Below are 20,448 nucleotides of genomic sequence, written 5' to 3' on the forward strand. Positions count from 1 at the left end.
GGACAGCATTGATAGCATAGGTTGCAAACGCAGACATTTGCGAAGTTAGGGACGCCACTTGCGGCACTGCTGGATGCATGATAGCATCCACCTGTGCTAAACCAGCTGAAATAGCTTGGAGTGCCCACACGGCCGCGAATGCTGGAGCAAACGACGCGCCAATAGCTTCATAGACAGATTTCAACCAAAGGTCCATCTGTCTGTCGTTGGCATCTTTAAGTGAAGCGCCATCCTCTACTGCGACTATGGATCTAGCCGCCAGCTTGGAAATTGGTGGATCCACCTTTGGACAGTGGGTCCAGCGTTTGGCCACGTCAGGGGGAAAAGGATAACGGGTATCCTTAGAACATTTAGAGAAACGCTTGTCTGGATGAGCGTCGTGTTTCTGGATTGATTCTCTGAAGTCAGAGTGGTCCAAAAAAGCACTTAATTTACGCTTGGGATATAGGAAATGGAATTTCTCCTGCTGGGCAGCTGCCTCCTCTGCTGAAGGAGCTGGGGGAGAAATATCCAACAGTCTATTGATGGCCGATATAAGGTCATTAACCATGGCGTCCCCATCAGGGGCATCCAGATTGAGAGGGGTTTCAGGGTTAGAATCCTGATCCCCGTCCTCAGACTCCTCACAGAGAGACTCTCCTCGCTGAGACCCTGAGCAGTGTGATGACGTCGAGGGTCTTTCCCAGCGAGCTCGCTTAGGGTGACTGGGGCTGTCATCTGAGTCAGAGATTTCAGCCTGTGATGCCTGGGACCCCCTTGAAGTACGGATTAGTTCCAACTGAGGGGGACCTGGGAGCAAGGGCATAGCAGTGTCTATGGCTTGTATAACTGGCCTGGACTGCAAGGTCTCCAGGATTTTTGTCATAGTCACAGACATCTTATCAGCAAAAACTGCAAAGACTGTCCCTGTCAACGGGGCAGGGTTCACAGGCGGCTCTGCCTGGGCAACTACCACCATAGGCTCTGGCTGACGAAGTGCCACTGGGACTGAACATTGCACACAATGGGAGTCGTTGGAGCCTGCCGGTAGATCAACCCCACATGCAGTACAAGTAGTGTACACAGCCCGTGTCTTGGCACCCTTGCGTTTTGTGGATGACATGTTGCTGTCTCCTCAGAGCAATACAGGGTGTCCAGCCAAGAAGCGACCTTACAGTGCAACTATATAATAATTATATATATATATATATATATATATGGTACCAAGTACACTAATATATCACTGAGGCACTAGTGGGGCCAGCGCTGAAGCGCTGCTTACCGCCCGCTTAAGAGCGGGTGTGTGGTCGCCAGAAATCCCTCCAGTCTGGGTCTCCCAGAGCCTGCTGCCTTTCCCCAGCCAGACCGCACGTGTAATGGCTGCCGGCGTTCTGTGAAGGGAGGGGGGCGGGCCCTGGGCGTGCACAGACAAAGAGCGGGAAGCCTGCGTTCCCCTGTGCCTAGTGAGAGGGCTGGAGCATGTAAATAAGGCTCCAGCCCTCGGCGCTGCCTATTGAGCAGCGTCTCTCCCCTACCCTGATTGACAGGGTGGGGGCGGGAACGAAACGGCGCTAGGCCGCAGAAGCCGGGGACTATAGTTAGAAGCGCCGCCGCCGTAAAAGCGCGGTCGGCGCGAAATCCCCGGCGCACTACAGGTCGCAGCTGCGCCGCCGCTCCAGGAGCGGTCGGCGCAGTAGTTCCCACCATGAAAACGTCACTCAGCAAAGCTGCAGTGACCTAACCCCAGCGCACAGTGCTACTGTCCCCGGCGCACTACAACACTCAGCAAGTCCTGAGTGTGTCCGTGCGTGCCGGGGACACCGAGTACCTGAAAGATGCAGGGCCATGTCCCTGACTGTACTCGTGCTCCGCATCCAGCAGGTTCTCTGGGTCTGTGGATGGAGCCCGGCCTCAGGGCTTGAAGGCCGGCAAGATCCCACTTCCACAGAGCCCTCCAGGGGATGTGGAAGGAAAACAGCATGTGGGCTCCAGCCTCTGTACCAGCAATAGGTACCTCAACCTTACAAGCACCACCACGGGTGAGAAGGGAGCATGCTGGGGGCCCTATATGGGCCCTCTTTTCTTCCATCCGATATAGTCAGCAGCTACTGCTGACTACAAACAGTGGAGCTATGCGTGGATGTATGACCTCCTTCGCACACAAAGCTTGAAAACTGAGCATCCCGTGTTCCCACGGGGGGTGTATAGCCAGAAGGGGAGGGGCCTTACACTTTTTAGTGTAATGCTTTGTGTGGCCTCCGGAGGCAGTAGCTATACACCCAATCGTCTGGGTCTCCCAATAGAGCGCCGAAGAAAATAAATAAATATATATATATATATATATATACATATATATATATATATATATATATTCTCTTTATCGCTTAAATATATTGAATATATCTCACAGGTAGCAATCCCTTTCACATTACTGAATGTTTTAGGGAATTTAACCTATAACTGTTAAATATGTCAAAATTATAGATTAGCTGCCAACATTTTTCTATTGGGGTAGCTATCCCTTTATAAGGGCCATTAGTGCAATCTTACATAAACTATTTAGTAATATTTAATGAATAAATTCTGTTTAAAAAGGAAAAAGGATTTGGGTCACTTTCCCTTTAAAAGTGCAATATGCGCAAAAAAATAGATATTCAATATATTAAGTGCATAAGATCTGTGCAAAGGGAAAGTCGCATATTGTGGCATATTGAGGTCGCTATCCCTTTAAGAAGACTGTTCATGTAATTTCATACAATTAAACCACTTAATCTATCCAATCATTAAATTCTATCCAAAAAACACATGTATTAGGATATTGTACCAATCAAATAAAAAGCTGGAGTTTTCCCAAAGGTTTATCTAAAAATACATATTTTATTGGAAGTTGTAGAAATCGATAAAAAAATATAATTATTGTCATTTTTGTATATTTCATAACATTTCCATATATTTTCTTGTTATAAGCCGCAGTTTCGAAAAATGATTTGGATTGTTTAACAAAATAAAAATGTGAGGTCTCTTCACCATCATACATACATCAGCCATTAGCAGCGGGGGCTGGGGCTGTGATGTCACAATCTAATGGAACTCTGATGTCACCTTCCGCTCTATGACATCACAATGGGGTTGCTCTATGTAAAGCCTGAGCGCAGGCCAGAGCTGTTTTTCGTGACTCCCTGTTGTTGGTTGCATACAGCTACAGGAATACGAAGGAGAAATAAATCAACGCTATTTCAGCGCGATTTCAAAGCAATTTCAACGCGATTTCAACGCGATCATGAGGATGCATAGGCGTCCACATTATGGCCAGCGGCTGCTGGTCAAGGCTCTCTCATCCTGCTTGTCAATTGGCTCCAAAATTGTGACCCGACTTAACAAATCCTATCGCAAGAGGACAACACTGATGGGAAATGTCTTCCTGGCCATGAAATCCGCCACCGTTCCAGCGATCAGGAGCTTCAGGTTGGTTGCAAGAAAAAGACGTCAAGACGACGTCATCAGCCAAGACCGAGGTGAGAAGAGCCCAACCTACATAGTAGGTGATACTGGATCCACTTCCAGCATTGCAAAAAGTGGAGCGAATCCTGCACATCCAGAATGTGCTGGAGATACACACGAGAGACTGCCAGAAGAAAGACCCCGGGACAGTCTGAAAAGAAAAGCATCAACCACCGAGGACATTCAGTCCAAGATGCTGCCACCGGCCAAAAGAGCCGCTACAGAAAACATTTCGGTTCTACGTAGAAAAGGATCCCAAGAGTTGGACACCCCACCAGTGGAGACTCCACCAATGGAGACCCCACCAGTGGAGACCCCACCAGTGGAGACCCCAACAATGGAGATCCCAACAATGGAGACCCCACCAATGGAGACCCCACCAGTGCATATCCCACCAGTGGAGACCCCTCCAGTGGAGATGCCTGATTTCTGGAGTCATGGGGACAACCTGTCTCCAGAGCACTTATCCATCCTGAGGAGCACAGGCGAGGAGGGCATGCTGGATGATGACATCATTGGCATGGCCCAGGAGCTGCTGCAGCATCAGTTTGAGGGTTTTGATGGCCTGCAGCCTCCGGCGGTTCTTTTAGTGCCAGGGTACTGCGTACTGCAGAATGCCGTACAGATCCACTATGATGAGGAAAGGGTGCACTGGCTGACTACCTGCTTCAAAGATGGCAAAATCTTGGTGGCCGACAGTATCAATAGAAGAAAACTGTCTCCATCCATTCGTCAGCAGATTATCAACATGTACGGTGTTGTGGTCGACGAGCCCCTGAAACATCTGAGCTTTCTCAATGTGGACCAGCAGAAAAACTGCTATGACTGTGGGGTGTTTGCTACAGCGTTTGCCTACGAGTTTTTGGCAGATGGCGGTGACCCCACAGCTCGGTTCCAGCATGAAAAGATGAGAGCTCATCTACTATCCTGCCTGCAGAACGGCAGGATCAGAGAATTTCCCAAAATGGTCAGGAAATGACTCCATGTCTATAAACGACATGTAGAGTCTATCAGAAGTGACTCCATGTCTATAGACGACATGTAGAGTCTATCAGAAGTGACTCCATGTCTATAAACGACATGTAGAGTCTATGACGGTCCAAAAGACCGCCCCGACCTTCAACCGGGCACAACCCTGGGCCTAGAGACAAGTCTGCACAGGTAAGTAATCATGGAATTTCCATTATGCCTCAATATAGTGAATGTAGAAATATGGTGGCTGGGGGGGAGGGGTGCTGCCATTATTGGGGGGTGTGATCGTTATTGTTTTTACTTTTTATTAGAAAAAGAGCACAACGCGAGTAAATTCGCCTTCATGGAGGCCCAGATATGGAACACAATGGACGCCCTCAGCAAACCCTAAATCACGTAAGTTCCTTCTTACAGGATGAATAATTTGTAGTCTCATATCTTCTCATTATATATAACTTTCCAGTAAAAGGGGATTTTACCTTCATTATTTACAATCATGCCCAGATTCCTTTGCTGGGAACATATCAGGGACAATAAGAGGAGAGGGGTCACATCAGGGGCAGAACTATATAACACCAGGATGGAGGCCATGTAATACCAGGATGGGGGCCATATAATACCAGGATGGGGGCCATGTAATACCAGGATGTGAGCCATGAAATAACAGGATGGGGGCCATGAAACAACTGGATAGGGACACGTAATACTAGGTTGGGGGGGGGCATATAATACCAGGATGGGGCCAAGTAATACCAGGAGGGAGGCCATGTAATATCAGGAATGGGGCCATGCAATACCAGGATGGGGGCCATGCAATACCAGGATGGGGGCCATGCAATACCAGGATGGGGGCCATGCAATACCAGGATGGGGGCAATGTAATAACAGGATGTGAACACATATACGAAGATGGGGGACAAAGATACAAGCATGGGATGGGAAAGCTGATTGCTGAGGGAAAGAGGGTCTTTCCTTAATCACCCAGCTTTCTATGCTCTGCTATACAGCTTTCTCTCAGAACCCAGCTTTCCCATACTCTGATATCATGGGAAAGCTAGGTGCTGAGGGAAAGATGTATAGCAGAGCATGGAAAAGCTGAGTGCTGAGGGAAAGATGTATAGCAGAGCATGGAAAACCTGAGTGCTGAGGGAAAGATGTGTTATGATCCGGAACCATGGAAGATCACCATAGATCATTGGCAAAAAAGGTGACAAGAGCATTGGCAACTAATCTGGCCACCATCCCCTTACTAACCATCAACACTAGAAGTAGCTGAGGAGTGAACTAACATCCTATGCACCGCGGACCCAGCCGGAGAACTAGCTATCCTAAAGGAAGAAAAGATGAATAACTCTCTGCCTCAGAAATAGACCGCAAAGGTATAGCAAGCCCCCCACATTCAAAGACAACGGTGATATAGGAAAACACAATACACAGATGGATGATAGGATTAGCAAAGGTGAGGCCCCATTGACTAAATAGGAAAGGATAGGAAAGGGGCTGATGGTGGCCAGAGAAAAACCCTACAAAAATCCAAATGCCTGATAGTACAAAAAGCCCTCATGAACTCCGTCCTATATCAGGTGCTCTTGTCAAACCAATGAACAGAAAGCAGGAACAATTACAATTCAAGAAGCAACAAACACATGGACTAATAGGAGCAATACTCCAAACATAGCTGCAGGGAGCTTCCCAGCTAAGCACAGAGAGGGAAGATTCCTGCATGCAAATAAACTGAAAACAACCACAGTAAATGACAAACCCAGATAAGAACAAAAAGGAACAAAACAACATAAGAAAGAACCAAGCACTTATCTGGGGTAGATGTGGTCTGGAGCAAGATGAGAAGGCTGGAAAACTAAAGAACAAATGAGAACCGGCTCAGTCTGCTAGCAGACCAAGGTTTAAATAGGCAGAGAGTTAGCAATGGAAACGCCCATTGCTCCAACACACCTGGTCTCTGTCCAAACCATTCCTGGCCACAAGAGGGAGCCTCACAGCAGCTAAAGCATAACTGACATTCATAACAAAGATGTATAACAGAGCATGGGAAACCTGGGTTGTAAAGGCAAGATGTATAACACAGCATAGGAAAACCAGATGCCGAGGGAAAGATACATAATGAAGCATAGGAGAGCTGGGGGGATGGGGGGCCCCTGGTCCAAATTTTGCACCAGGGTCCATCAAACTGTAGTTACGCCACTGGGTCACATCCATGAAAAAACCTTACACATCTCTGGTAGAATGAAAGCTGCGTTCTGATTGGTTGCTATGTGTATTGGCCAGGTTTCCTGTCAGATAGGTTGGAGCATCTGTCTCATTGTATCCTCATTGTATACTGATGTTCTGTCATTTTCTGTATAAATATATTTGTGTTTTCTGTTTCTCCAGAGTGTGTAATGGACAAAGCGAGGCAAAGAGTCCAACCCTCACCTGATCTCAGCAGTGACTCCCGACCAGAGACGGGTCACATCATGCGACCATATAGTATGAGAATAACGCGGCTATAATAAATGTCGGTGTGTCACAATGGACCCAAATATATTCCAGGTAAGAAGAATATAATAAGTGGTAGGGAATGTGAGTAGGAGGAGCAGCCAACACTAGAGAGAAAAGAGAGCGGATTCAAAAGCATCTAGACACTTGAACGATGGGCCGAGGAGAACAGAATGGGGTTTACCAGGGACAAGTGCAAAGTCCTACATCTGGGAAAAAGAAATGTAAAAAGCATATATAGTATAGGAGGAATAGATCTAGATGATAGCAATGGGGAAAAAGACTGGGGAAAAATAGTAGATCCCAAATTCAACATGAATCTGGGATCTACAATCCTTCATTATTTTCAATCAGTCCCAAATTGCTGGGAACATATCAGGGACAATGAGAGGACTGTGGTCACATCCATGAAAAGACAGTAGGCCTCATTTATCAACACTGTCCATAGCAACCAATCAGAGCTCAGCTTGCATACCTTAAACATCTCTGGTAGAAGGAAAACTGTGTTCTGATTGGTTGCTATGTGTAAGGACAGGTTTCATGTCAGATATGTTGGAGTGTCTGTCTCCTTGTATCTTCATTGTATACTGATGTTCTGTCACTTTTTGTATAATATATTTATGTGTTTTCTGTTTCACCAGAGTCTGTAATGGACAAAGCGAGGCGCAGAGTCCGACCCTCTCCTGGTCTCAGCGGTGACTCCCGACCAGAGACAGGTCACATCGAGCGACCACAAAACCTCACAAAAGGTAAGATCATCAGTGTGTGATGTGATTAATAAAGGTATATATGGTGTGAACACTGCTCTATTAAGGGTGGTATAGAGGTGCTAGTGAGAGGACCAAGGTCCGGACTATAGAATGTAAATTCAAAACACTGCACTCTCTTCAGCATGAGGTAATAGTAAAAGAAAGTCAACAGATTCGTTTTTATCGTGCAAACCAAGTGTCTTTATTTATGAACAAAGTTAGTGGGAGGGACTAAGGGACGTTTCGGCCCAAGCTGGGCCTTCTTCATACCAAGTCACACTGGGGAAGGGTAAAGAAAAAGAAATAACTATTTACATATATCACAAGAATATCAACAGATCATATACATATATACATAATTACATGGAAAATCATGTCCTAGTTGGTGTAAAAGGCACAGTAATAGCATATCAGCAGTTGAAGTAACTCTCCAGTCGTCACAGCCAATATGTGCAATGACAATAAGATGAAAGGCAAGATTTGACAATACATGAAAAATTTGCATACCTCCAATCATAGATGAACTAATATCACAGAGGGAATTTTTTTCTCTCTCCTTTTTAGGGGGTTTTTTGGTATAGAAATGGTGAGGCACTCCACCCAGGATAGAAGGATTGTGGTAGTAGCAAAACGCAAGCCCTGCAGATAAAGGCATGATTATGAAAGGGTAGTATTTCTATAAGGGGAGTAGCACTATGGGGGAGGGGGGATAACTGATTACCTTGCTCGTGCTAGCAAATGAATAACTATTGGAATTTGTCCTTTTAAGTTGGGAGAGTTCAATAACTCGTGGTCCCTGAAGGATGAGAACGTATGTGGTCAGCAGGTAACACATGATATATAGCACCCCCATGTAGTGGATCCCCTGTATACCATTACCTTAGGTTTACAGTAAGTGGATAAGGTCACGTATAATGCACTTTTGTCTAGAAGCATAGGGGGCTTACTTGCATCTGTAATCACGAGGGATAAGTCTTAGTAACAACATTACATGTGAGAGGAAAATACAGCTGTACTTGGAAGTTAATGAAGTGACACATATTACCTGCAGGCTTTAGGATAGGAATGTAGCAGTGGGTAATGGAGTCCTCTGAAAAGCAGAAGGGGGAGTATGGAGTTAACAGATTGGAGGTTGAAAGGATTAGGGACAGATAAGATTATCGCATACCTTTGCAGCCGTCTTCCCAGACTGTGGCTTAGAGCAGTGAGATAACAGGTTTGGGAGCTATTTAACTCCTGAACCCGGAAGTGCACGGAGACGCCGGCACCTGCGTATTGGTGACCTGCGCTGCTATTAGTGTATTGGTGGTACCGTTAAGTCTTGAATAGAGGTGCCCGCACATGTGCAGTAGGGCTAAACTCGTACATAGACGTGGGAGGATGTTTATCCTCAGTGTGTCGTTCGAGATCAATGCAGGGATAGGGGGGGACACTGCACATACTGCACATGTCAGTCTATTGGTAGTGAACGACTGATGATACCAGAGGGGGTATTATCTATCTAGTCAATGTATAAGGCAGTAGTGTATGAAGCATTTGGAAGTATGGGGACATAAAGGCAACTGCAATGTAATACACAGGCATATACATAATAAATTCCTCATTTTGTCAAAGATCAATAGTGATTAGTTTACATCCAATCATTTTAAGGTATGACCTAGGAAAAAAAACATAAACAAAGGAAGGGTCCCAATATACTAATAGAGTGAACTAGCATTACCATCTATACATGACTAAAATAGAGAGTGCTGATTTTATACATTACCGTCTAATAGTGAGTGTACGATGGAAGAAGGAAAGGTGAGGATGGTATTTCTCAAGTTTTCTGTAAAAAATGTACCATAACATAGTTAGTGCGGTTTAGGGCAAATACAAAGGTATAGTACCATCATTATATTAGCCAATCTATCTCTCTATTAAGACCTTTAGGTGCTAGAGTTTGTAACTTATGGATCCAAAAGCTCTCTCTTTTTTTGAGAAGCTCAATATGATTTCCTCCGCGCCTGGGCCTATATACTTTATCAATAACCTGGAACCGTAACTGCGCTACATTATGCTTAGCTTCGTGAAAATGGTGTGGAATGGGTAGCCATAATTTTCCACACCTAATGGTGGATTTATGGCTTGCAATGCGGTCACCAACATGTTGGATTGTTTCGCCGACATACAATAGTCCACAGGGGCATTTGATGATGTACACCACAAAATTGCTCAAGCAGGTAAAGTATTCTTTTATTGGGAAGCTTTTGCCAGATCTGGGGTGCGTAAAGTGGTCTCCTTTGATCACGTTCGAACACGATGGACAATTCAAGCAAGGGAAGGTACCCGTACGTTTTGGTGCTAACAAGGTTTGTACATTTTTCTTGTCGCTGCCAATATCCGCTTTGACCAGGGAATCTTTTATGTTTTGGGGTCTTTTCTTACACATGATAGGTGGAAGTATAAACGGCCCTATCTCTGGATATGCTTTTTTTAGAAGCGGCCAGTGGCGATTGATAATATTGTAAATCTTAGGCATAGACGGGTGATACGTATGAACAAATGGTATCCTTTCCACTGTTGCTGTGTCTATCCCTGAGGGGGTGGTGAAAGATAGTCTTTCTCTTTCTGTCTTAAGCAATGTTATTGGGTAATTACGTTCTATGAACCGATTGGACATTTCTTCAAGTCTCTGCTCTCTTGTGTTCTCATCCGATACTATCCTTGTAACTCTTGCAAATTGAGATCTAGGTAGACTATTCTTAGTCGATTTAGGATGACAGCTACTGTATAGGAGCATACAATTCCGATCGGTCGGTTTACGGAATAGGTCTGAGGATAGATTGCCCATTGTGTCTTTTTTGATGTACGTGTCCAAGAAACTAATTTCTTCCTGATGATGATTTAGCGTAAACTTGAGCTCAGGCCACACTTTATTAATATGGTCATCAAATAAAAGCAGGCTTTCCAAATCTCCCTGCCAGATGCAGAATATATCATCTATGTAGCGAGCCCATAGAAACGCCAGTTCATCAAAGGCTGGGTATGAATACACAAAGCGCCCCTCAAAATAGTCCATAAACAAATTTGCATACGCCGGGGCTACATTCGAGCCCATCGCGGTCCCGTGTTTCTGGATATAAAAATCGTCCTTAAAAAGGAAATAATTTTCATTGAGGACTATCTCGAGGAGGCCTATAGTGAAGTCAATCGAGTCCTGGCTCAGATTAGTCTTATTGAGCGCGATTTTGGTTGCCCTAATGCCTTTGTGATGGGAAATTGAAGTATATAGACTGCTTACGTCCCAGGTGCACAGGAAGCTGTTAGGGGGGACCTGTTTTAGATCTCTGACCTTTTGTAAAAAGTTGTTGGTATCTAAGATAAAAGATTTGGTATTTTTAGCCAAGGGGGTAAGGACTTTCTCTAGATAAATTGATAGAGGGGAAAGAACGGACTCTGTCGATGCTACTATGGGCCGGCCAGGAGGATTAATGAGAGATTTATGGATTTTAGGTAATGAGTAGAATACCGGTGTTATGGGATGTAGTTTAGTGAGAAAGGTGCGGGTGGTTTGATCAATAGTACCTTTGTCGAAGTGAATAGATAGAAAGCTTTGGATTTTCTGTTGAATTTTGAATATCGGGTCTGAAGATATTTTCTGATATGTCATAGTATCATTAAGTTGGCGCTTAATTTCATTGATGTAGTCCTGTGTATTTTGGACCACGATCGCTCCACCTTTGTCAGCGGGTTTTATAGTTATGGCCTTGTTGTCCCTTAAAGAAGATATAGCTAATTTTTCTGAAGTATTAATATTACTTCGTGTCGGGTAAAAGCCCAATTCATGTTCATGCATATTGTCTTTAATGTCACGGTCCACTAAAGCTATAAATGTTTCTACAGCATGATGAGTTTTAGGTGGCATAAAGTGACTGGGATTGTGAAGACCCAACGTCTTAATGTTGGTTTCTTTAAGGACTGGTTGTTGATCTATGTTATGGAGTGTAGTAGAACCAAAGTGAGTTTTGAGCCTAACTGACCTATAGAACCGTTGCATGTCATTTTCAAGGGTAAAGGAATCCCATTTAGGTGTAGGGCAAAAGGTCAAGCCTTTGTTGAGTAAGGACAGTTCATTAGGTGACAAAGTATAGTCAGAGATGTTGACAACTAAATTGGGACCCTTACCTGTGAGCGCAACGTCATCCCCCAGTCTCCTCCTCCTCCTCGACCTCCTCGTTGGTTTGTTCTTCTTTTTATTGGTCCTAAAAAAGAGGTTGAATGGCTGCCACTGGACTCGCTTCCTGAGGAAGCGGATTGATTGTGAGTAGGTGGTCTTCTCCATTGTCTTGTATTGCTGGTTTGCCAATCGTTCCATCTGTACACTCGGTTTGACAGATAGTCCTCTGTGTCCCTCTGGAACTTCTGTCTTTTCTTCTCCTCCAAGTTCCTTTTAAATTCTTTTAAAGAATCTTCAGCTTTTTTCTTATAGGCAGCTAAGTCCGCAGGGGTCAACGCATCTGCCAGTTGTGTTTCTATGGTTAGAATTTTCTCTTTCGATTCCCTTATCGCTGTTTGTAGATGTTCAACTGTGAGTACGATCAAATCCAGGGAGCACTTATTCAGAATCTGTTGAAATCTTTTACAGTACTCCTCGTTGCCCGAAAAGAGAGTGGGTCTTAAATTACACCTGAGGCCCCTTGGAATGCGGCTCTGCCGATAATATTCAGCTAGGGTAGTACAGTGGAGATCCAGGGAAATAAATGTCCGGTTCTCCTTCTCCCAGTCCCTGGTCCTAACCTCTCTAATGGGAGTTTTCAAAAACTCAGTAGAGTTAGTCACTTGTGCTAAAATGCTATTACTGGTAGTGTCATCGTAAGCAAAAGTATCGGATGACATGAGTGGGCAGGTTCAATCACCAAGAAAAGCTATAGTAAAGGTATATATGGTGTGAACACTGCTCTATTAAGGGTGGTATAGAGGTGCTAGTGAGAGGACCAAGGTCCGGACTATAGAATGTAAATTCAAAACACTGCACTCTCTTCAGCATGAGGTAATAGTAAAAGAAAGTCAACAGATTCGTTTTTATCGTGCAAACCAAGTGTCTTTATTTATGAACAAAGTTAGTGGGAGGGACTAAGGGACGTTTCGGCCCAAGCTGGGCCTTCTTCATACCAAGTCACACTGGGGAAGGGTAAAGAAAAAGAAATAACTATTTACATATATCACAAGAATATCAACAGATCATATACATATATACATAATTACATGGAAAATCATGTCCTAGTTGGTGTAAAAGGCACAGTAATAGCATATCAGCAGTTGAAGTAACTCTCCAGTCGTCACAGCCAATATGTGCAATGACAATAAGATGAAAGGCAAGATTTGACAATACATGAAAAATTTGCATACCTCCAATCATAGATGAACTAATATCACAGAGGGAATTTTTTTCTCTCTCCTTTTTAGGGGGTTTTTTGGTATAGAAATGGTGAGGCACTCCACCCAGGATAGAAGGATTGTGGTAGTAGCAAAACGCAAGCCCTGCAGATAAAGGCATGATTATGAAAGGGTAGTATTTCTATAAGGGGAGTAGCACTATGGGGGAGGGGGGATAACTGATTACCTTGCTCGTGCTAGCAAATGAATAACTATTGGAATTTGTCCTTTTAAGTTGGGAGAGTTCAATAACTCGTGGTCCCTGAAGGATGAGAACGTATGTGGTCAGCAGGTAACACATGATATATAGCACCCCCATGTAGTGGATCCCCTGTATACCATTACCTTAGGTTTACAGTAAGTGGATAAGGTCACGTATAATGCACTTTTGTCTAGAAGCATAGGGGGCTTACTTGCATCTGTAATCACGAGGGATAAGTCTTAGTAACAACATTACATGTGAGAGGAAAATACAGCTGTACTTGGAAGTTAATGAAGTGACACATATTACCTGCAGGCTTTAGGATAGGAATGTAGCAGTGGGTAATGGAGTCCTCTGAAAAGCAGAAGGGGGAGTATGGAGTTAACAGATTGGAGGTTGAAAGGATTAGGGACAGATAAGATTATCGCATACCTTTGCAGCCGTCTTCCCAGACTGTGGCTTAGAGCAGTGAGTTAACAGGTTTGGGAGCTATTTAACTCCTGAACCCGGAAGTGCACGGAGACGCCGGCACCTGCGTATTGGTGACCTGCGCTGCTATTAGTGTATTGGTGGTACCGTTAAGTCTTGAATAGAGGTGCCCGCACATGTGCAGTAGGGCTAAACTCGTACATAGACGTGGGAGGATGTTTATCCTCAGTGTGTCGTTCGAGATCAATGCAGGGATAGGGGGGGACACTGCACATACTGCACATGTCAGTCTATTGGTAGTGAACGACTGATGATACCAGAGGGGGTATTATCTATCTAGTCAATGTATAAGGCAGTAGTGTATGAAGCATTTGGAAGTATGGGGACATAAAGGCAACTGCAATGTAATACACAGGCATATACATAATAAATTCCTCATTTTGTCAAAGATCAATAGTGATTAGTTTACATCCAATCATTTTAAGGTATGACCTAGGAAAAAAAACATAAACAAAGGAAGGGTCCCAATATACTAATAGAGTGAACTAGCATTACCATCTATACATGACTAAAATAGAGAGTGCTGATTTTATACATTACCGTCTAATAGTGAGTGTACGATGGAAGAAGGAAAGGTGAGGATGGTATTTCTCAAGTTTTCTGTAAAAAATGTACCATAACATAGTTAGTGCGGTTTAGGGCAAATACAAAGGTATAGTACCATCATTATATTAGCCAATCTATCTCTCTATTAAGACCTTTAGGTGCTAGAGTTTGTAACTTATGGATCCAAAAGCTCTCTCTTTTTTTGAGAAGCTCAATATGATTTCCTCCGCGCCTGGGCCTATATACTTTATCAATAACCTGGAACCGTAACTGCGCTACATTATGCTTAGCTTCGTGAAAATGGTGTGGAATGGGTAGCCATAATTTTCCACACCTAATGGTGGATTTATGGCTTGCAATGCGGTCACCGACATGTTGGATTGTTTCGCCGACATACAATAGTCCACAGGGGCATTTGATGATGTACACCACAAAATTGCTCAAGCAGGTAAAGTATTCTTTTATTGGGAAGCTTTTGCCAGATCTGGGGTGCGTAAAGTGGTCTCCTTTGATCACGTTCGAACACGATGGACAATTCAAGCAAGGGAAGGTACCCGTACGTTTTGGTGCTAACAAGGTTTGTACATTTTTCTTGTCGCTGCCAATATCCGCTTTGACCAGGGAATCTTTTATGTTTTGGGGTCTTTTCTTACACATGATAGGTGGAAGTATAAACGGCCCTATCTCTGGATATGCTTTTTTTAGAAGCGGCCAGTGGCGATTGATAATATTGTAAATCTTAGGCATAGACGGGTGATACGTATGAACAAATGGTATCCTTTCCACTGTTGCTGTGTCTATCCCTGAGGGGGTGGTGAAAGATAGTCTTTCTCTTTCTGTCTTAAGCAATGTTATTGGGTAATTACGTTCTATGAACCGATTGGACATTTCTTCAAGTCTCTGCTCTCTTGTGTTCTCATCCGATACTATCCTTGTAACTCTTGCAAATTGAGATCTAGGTAGACTATTCTTAGTCGATTTAGGATGACAGCTACTGTATAGGAGCATACAATTCCGATCGGTCGGTTTACGGAATAGGTCTGAGGATAGATTGCCCATTGTGTCTTTTTTGATGTACGTGTCCAAGAAACTAATTTCTTCCTGATGATGATTTAGCGTAAACTTGAGCTCAGGCCACACTTTATTAATATGGTCATCAAATAAAAGCAGGCTTTCCAAATCTCCCTGCCAGATGCAGAATATATCATCTATGTAGCGAGCCCATAGAAACGCCAGTTCATCAAAGGCTGGGTATGAATACACAAAGCGCCCCTCAAAATAGTCCATAAACAAATTTGCATACGCCGGGGCTACATTCGAGCCCATCGCGGTCCCGTGTTTCTGGATATAAAAATCGTCCTTAAAAAGGAAATAATTTTCATTGAGGACTATCTCGAGGAGGCCTATAGTGAAGTCAATCGAGTCCTGGCTCAGATTAGTCTTATTGAGCGCGATTTTGGTTGCCCTAATGCCTTTGTGATGGGAAATTGAAGTATATAGACTGCTTACGTCCCAGGTGCACAGGAAGCTGTTAGGGGTTTCTTTTACTATTACCTCATGCTGAAGAGAGTGCAGTGATGTGATTAATGACAGGAGCTGATAATAACAGCGGCCATGACGCCACATTGTGCTGACACAGAATAGTGAAGATTCTGCTGGAAGACGAGAGGAGAAGTGATCATTAGTAATCTGCCTGCAGCCTCCACTAGGGGGAGCTCCCATTCACCACAATGCACAGGCTCCACTGCTCCCCCTAGTGGTACCCAGATTTATGACCAGTGACACAGAATTCGGTGCTGTGTATCAGAAAAACTGAGCTCCAGCTCCGAAATATATACTACGAGATTAATCAATGCAGAATTATAACGTGTTTTCTGTTATTTTGAACACAGGGGTGTGAACAAGAACAAGCACAACCCCCAAGACGCAGGACCCATGGACCCAAATATATCCCAGGTAAGAAGAATATAATAAGTGGTAGTGACCGGGGGTAAATCGTGTGCCCCTCTCTGATGTGTAATATTCGGCTGCTCCATGACCAGTTCTGTTTCCTCTTTCTACAGATCACTGCTCCAGAGCGGGGGGTCCGCTGCGCCCCCACAATGAAGATGGGGTACGGCTGGGGAAGACGACTATGACAAGTCAATGATGTGGCGGCCGCCATGTCAGGAGCAGATGACGCTCCTCAGTACGAGGCAGATTCCGGTCTCTGTTCTCTTTACTTTCCGCAGTCAGATGGAATCACAGAGTAAGTGACTCTTCTGCTGCGTCCACCGCCATCTACGGCACATGCTGCCATTATCCAGCACATGGGCGGCACGGCGGCTCAGTGGTTAGCACTGCAGTCTTACAGAGCTGGGGTCCTGGGTTCAAATCCCACCAAGGACAACATCTGCAAGGAGTTTGTATGTTCTCCCCGTGTCTGCGTGGGTTTCCTCCGGGGTCTCCGGTTTCCTCCCACACTCCAAAGACATTACTGATAGGATGTAAAGCGCTGCGGAGTTAATGGCGCTATATGAGTGAATAAATATCACTGTTATTATATTACTGGCCGTGTGTACGAGTCTCCTTCATCCTGACTGTATATTTAGTATGGAAGGTGGTGACCCCAGGATATTTGGGGTGCAGTATAGTAATAGTGTTACTGTCTTGTATATATTTACCCTCTGCTTGTTCCCAGCTGTCATACACAGATCTGTATATACCGTAGATGCCACATAATATATTGTATATACTGATCACAGGTTTTGTGGTCGGCCATGATTTTCTTCCCTCAGACTTTGAGTTGATGGCTCCTGATAACAATAATCAGATTCATCCCATCAGACAAGCAGATTGATGTCACCCCGAGTTTCTGCTACAAATCCCCCTAGAATTAGTCTTTATCACAGGGAGAAATGGCCAGAAACCACATGAGAGCTCCGCTTATCAACGTCCTTCCAGTATTAGGAGGTGTGAAGTGGAGTACTGCATGACCTCCATATTACACAGTAACACACGGGCAGGGCTGGTCTTCATGGTGAACATTACCTGTCTGGTAGATCATCCATAGAAGTGTAACTGGTGGAGGCTCAAATTCCCGATCCCCATCACTGCTGAGAATAAGAGGCCGCACGAAAGCTCCCTGCGCTCCTAACTATTCCTGGAGACCAGGGGGCTCCAACCTGCGGCCCCAGGCCTGCGATGTGTGGCTCGTGGCTGTCAACAACAGGCTATGAAGAGCGGGTCTTCAAATGGTGACTTTTGTGAGCAGCCTCACACAGAAGAGCAGATCCGGATGTATGACTGGCAGAATCCTTCCATCCAACATGAGGAGGCATAAAACTGGATGTAATAGTGCGGTGGGTGAGAGAATACTGGAGAAAACTGAGGATCACTGCAGGATAAGTAATGTAATGTAATAGGGTAACCAGGACCCTACCGCCCCCAGGCTGATGTGGTGACCAAGAGTACTGCAACTGTTAATATTTGTGTCACGCTGTACTCTAAGATGTACAATAGCAGTACAGCGCAGTAATGTGGGACTGAGAGGATTCCTGAAACTATCTGAGAAGGTAGTTAGCTGATAAACCACTAGGGGGCGTAAAAGTGGAGGAAACGTATGAGCAGGGAATTCCCTAGCAGAGCTAATACTAGTCAAGCCCACCAGATGGCAGTAGAATCGTCAGAAAGCCGTGTCACAACATGAGGTCTTGTAAATACACAAGGGCAAAGTCTAAACGTGGTCAGAGGGAAGCAAATAGTCAGTAGCCGGGAAATCAGAGCCTAGAAGCGAGGGGGAAGACAAGACAGAATTAAGGTAAACAGATAAGGAACGAACAGGGAGACAGCGGGAGAGACACTGATGGAAACAGACAACAGAGGAGGTTAACAGGTCAGGTGAACACAGAGGTCAGGAGGGGCAGGGCACACAACAGGTCACTCAAGAGCAGAACACAGCAGAGCCAGAAATATCACTGGCGAAGTCCAAGAGAAACAGTGCCCTAATAAAGCAGCCTGACCTCCAGAACGAGGCAGAAAGGATTAACCCCTAACGTGACCTGCATCAGAAGGGAAACTAAAAAAAGGCTCAGCTCCAGCTGAGCCAGGAGTCAATCATGACCGTACCCCCTGCTCAAGGTGGGGCCACCGGACCTCCAGGTTTCCCAGGAAACCTTCTATGAAAGGCACGAGTAAGTCGGTCAGCATGGACAGATCGTGCCGGAACCCAGGATCGCTCCTCCGGTCCGTAACCCCTCCAATGTACTAAGTACTGAAGCGAACTACGGACCCGCCGAGAATCGATGATGCACTCAATCTCGTGTTCCATCTGACCATCCACCAAAACGGGAGGAGGGGGATGAGGACACTCGGAAACAGAAGGAACAAAAGGCTTGAGCAGAGATTTGTGAAACACATTAGAAATGCGAAAGGACTGCGGTAACCGCAGACGAAAAGCCACTGGGTTGACAATCTCGATGATCTCATACGGACCAATACATTTTGGACCCAACGTAGTGGAAGGAATTCTCAGACGAATGTTTTTGGTAGACAACCAAACTTTATTCCCCACCTGAAAATTAAATCCTACCGATCGTCTCTTGTCAGCAGAGCGCTTTTGCCGCCCTAAAGCCACCTCAACATTATGCCGGACCTCCCTCCAAACCTCCTCCAACTGCTGAACTGCAGAATCAGCCCCAGGACACCCAGAATCAAGTCTGGAAAATTCACCGAAATGGGGATGGTATCCATAGTTACAAAAAAATGGAGTAGTACCCGTGGACTGATGGACCCGGTTATTGAAAGCAAACTCAGCCATAGGCAGTGAGGAACACCAATCGTCCTGCTGAGATGTAGCCAGACACCGCAGAATTTGTTCCAATGACTGATTAGTTCTCTCAGTCTGCCCATTGGTCTCGGGATGGTAAGATGAAGAAAAGGACAACTCAATACCCAGCCGTCTACAAAATGCCCTCCAAAATTTGGAAACGAACTCAACCCCCCTGTCGGACACAATGTTAATAGGGATGCCATGCAATCTAACTACCTGTTCAATAAACAATTTGGACAGAGTCTCAGCATTAGGTAATCCCGACAAGGGAACAAAATGCGCCTGTTTGCTGAATCTGTCCACCACCACCCAAACAACAGTCTTGCCAGCGGAAACAGGTAAATTAGTGATAAAATCCATGGACAAATGAGTCCAGGGCCTATCCGGAATTGGTAAGGGCACTAATTCCCCGGCCGGCCGGTTATGGGGAACTTTAGCACGTGCACACGCATCACAAGCAGACACAAACACGGCGACATCGGAGTACATAGAGGGCCACCAAAACAACCTGGCAATAGCCTTACGAGTAGCTGAGACCCCCGGATGACCACCAAGCACAGAGTCATGAAATTCCTGGAGAACCCGTAATCGAAACTGGACAGGAACAAACAATTTGGCATCTAGCAATGAAGGAGGGGCCAATGCCTGTGCAACACGAATCTCAGCCTCCAATCCGGAGGATAAAACAGCAACGACTACCCCATGAGGAAGAATGGAGTAAGGAGGTTCGGGAGGCGAAAACGGATCCAAACTGCGAGATAACGTATCCACCTTAACATTCTTAGAACCGGGCCGAAAAGTAATGGGAAAGTGAAAACGGGAAAAAAAAAGCGACCACCTAGCCTGTCTAGGAGTCAACCGTTTAGCAGACTCGATGTTAAGGCTACTTTACACACTGCGATATCGGTCCCGATATCGCTAGTGTGGGTACCCGCCCCCATCTGTTGCGCGACACGGGCAAATCGCTGCCCGTGCCGCACAACAGCCGTCACACATACTTACCTGTCCGGCGACGTCGCTGTGACGGGCGAACCGCCTCCTTTCTAAGGGGGCGGTCCGTGCGGCGTCACAGCGACGTCACTGAAGCGTCACTGAACCGCCGCCCAATAACAGCGGAGGGGCGGAGATGAGCGGGACGTAACATCCCGCCCACCTCCTTCCTTCCTCATAGCAGCCGGGAGGCAGGTAAGGGGAGCTTCCTCGTTCCTGCGGTGTCACACGCAGCGATGTGTGCTGCCGCAGGAATGAGGAACAACTTCGTTACTGCTGCAGTAACGATTTTTAAGAAT

At 45.3% G+C, this 20,448-nt stretch overlaps 2 protein-coding genes across 9 annotated transcripts in view; one reads left to right on the plus strand and one right to left on the minus strand.

The window, feature by feature from the left end:
- Positions 1-15,860, minus strand: part of LOC142295950 (uncharacterized) — a 56,369-nt gene extending 40,509 nt beyond the window's left edge. For 2 of the 8 annotated variants that reach the window (XR_012751571.1, XR_012751572.1), the window contains exons 1-10: positions 13,747-14,337; positions 13,624-13,668; positions 13,458-13,531; positions 13,300-13,374; positions 11,862-13,217; positions 9,463-9,522; positions 8,743-8,787; positions 8,577-8,650; positions 8,419-8,493; positions 8,205-8,336 (exon numbers count right to left, since the gene is read on the minus strand). Coding sequence is in view for 3 of the 8 variants with exons in the window: in XM_075339087.1 (XP_075195202.1) it covers positions 8,211-8,336; positions 8,419-8,493; positions 8,577-8,650; positions 8,743-8,787; positions 9,463-9,522; positions 11,862-12,051 (570 nt within the window). In the remaining 5 variants the exon portion in view is untranslated. The other 6 variants (XM_075339087.1, XM_075339086.1, XM_075339088.1 and 3 more) reach the window with 6 other exon arrangements.
- Positions 3,151-16,842, plus strand: LOC142295951 (uncharacterized). The gene is made up of 6 exons (XM_075339089.1): positions 3,151-4,641; positions 4,764-4,848; positions 6,844-7,002; positions 7,590-7,697; positions 16,242-16,305; positions 16,413-16,842. Exon 1 carries the CDS (start codon positions 3,260-3,262, stop codon positions 4,457-4,459), a length of 1,200 nt encoding a protein of 399 aa, XP_075195204.1. The 5' UTR covers positions 3,151-3,259; the 3' UTR covers positions 4,460-4,641; positions 4,764-4,848; positions 6,844-7,002; positions 7,590-7,697; positions 16,242-16,305; positions 16,413-16,842.
- Positions 16,843-20,448: the final 3,606 nt, after the last annotated feature.

This window comes from Anomaloglossus baeobatrachus, chromosome 3, assembly GCF_048569485.1.
Source record: "Anomaloglossus baeobatrachus isolate aAnoBae1 chromosome 3, aAnoBae1.hap1, whole genome shotgun sequence".
NCBI classification, from domain to species: Eukaryota; Metazoa; Chordata; class Amphibia; order Anura; family Aromobatidae; genus Anomaloglossus; species Anomaloglossus baeobatrachus.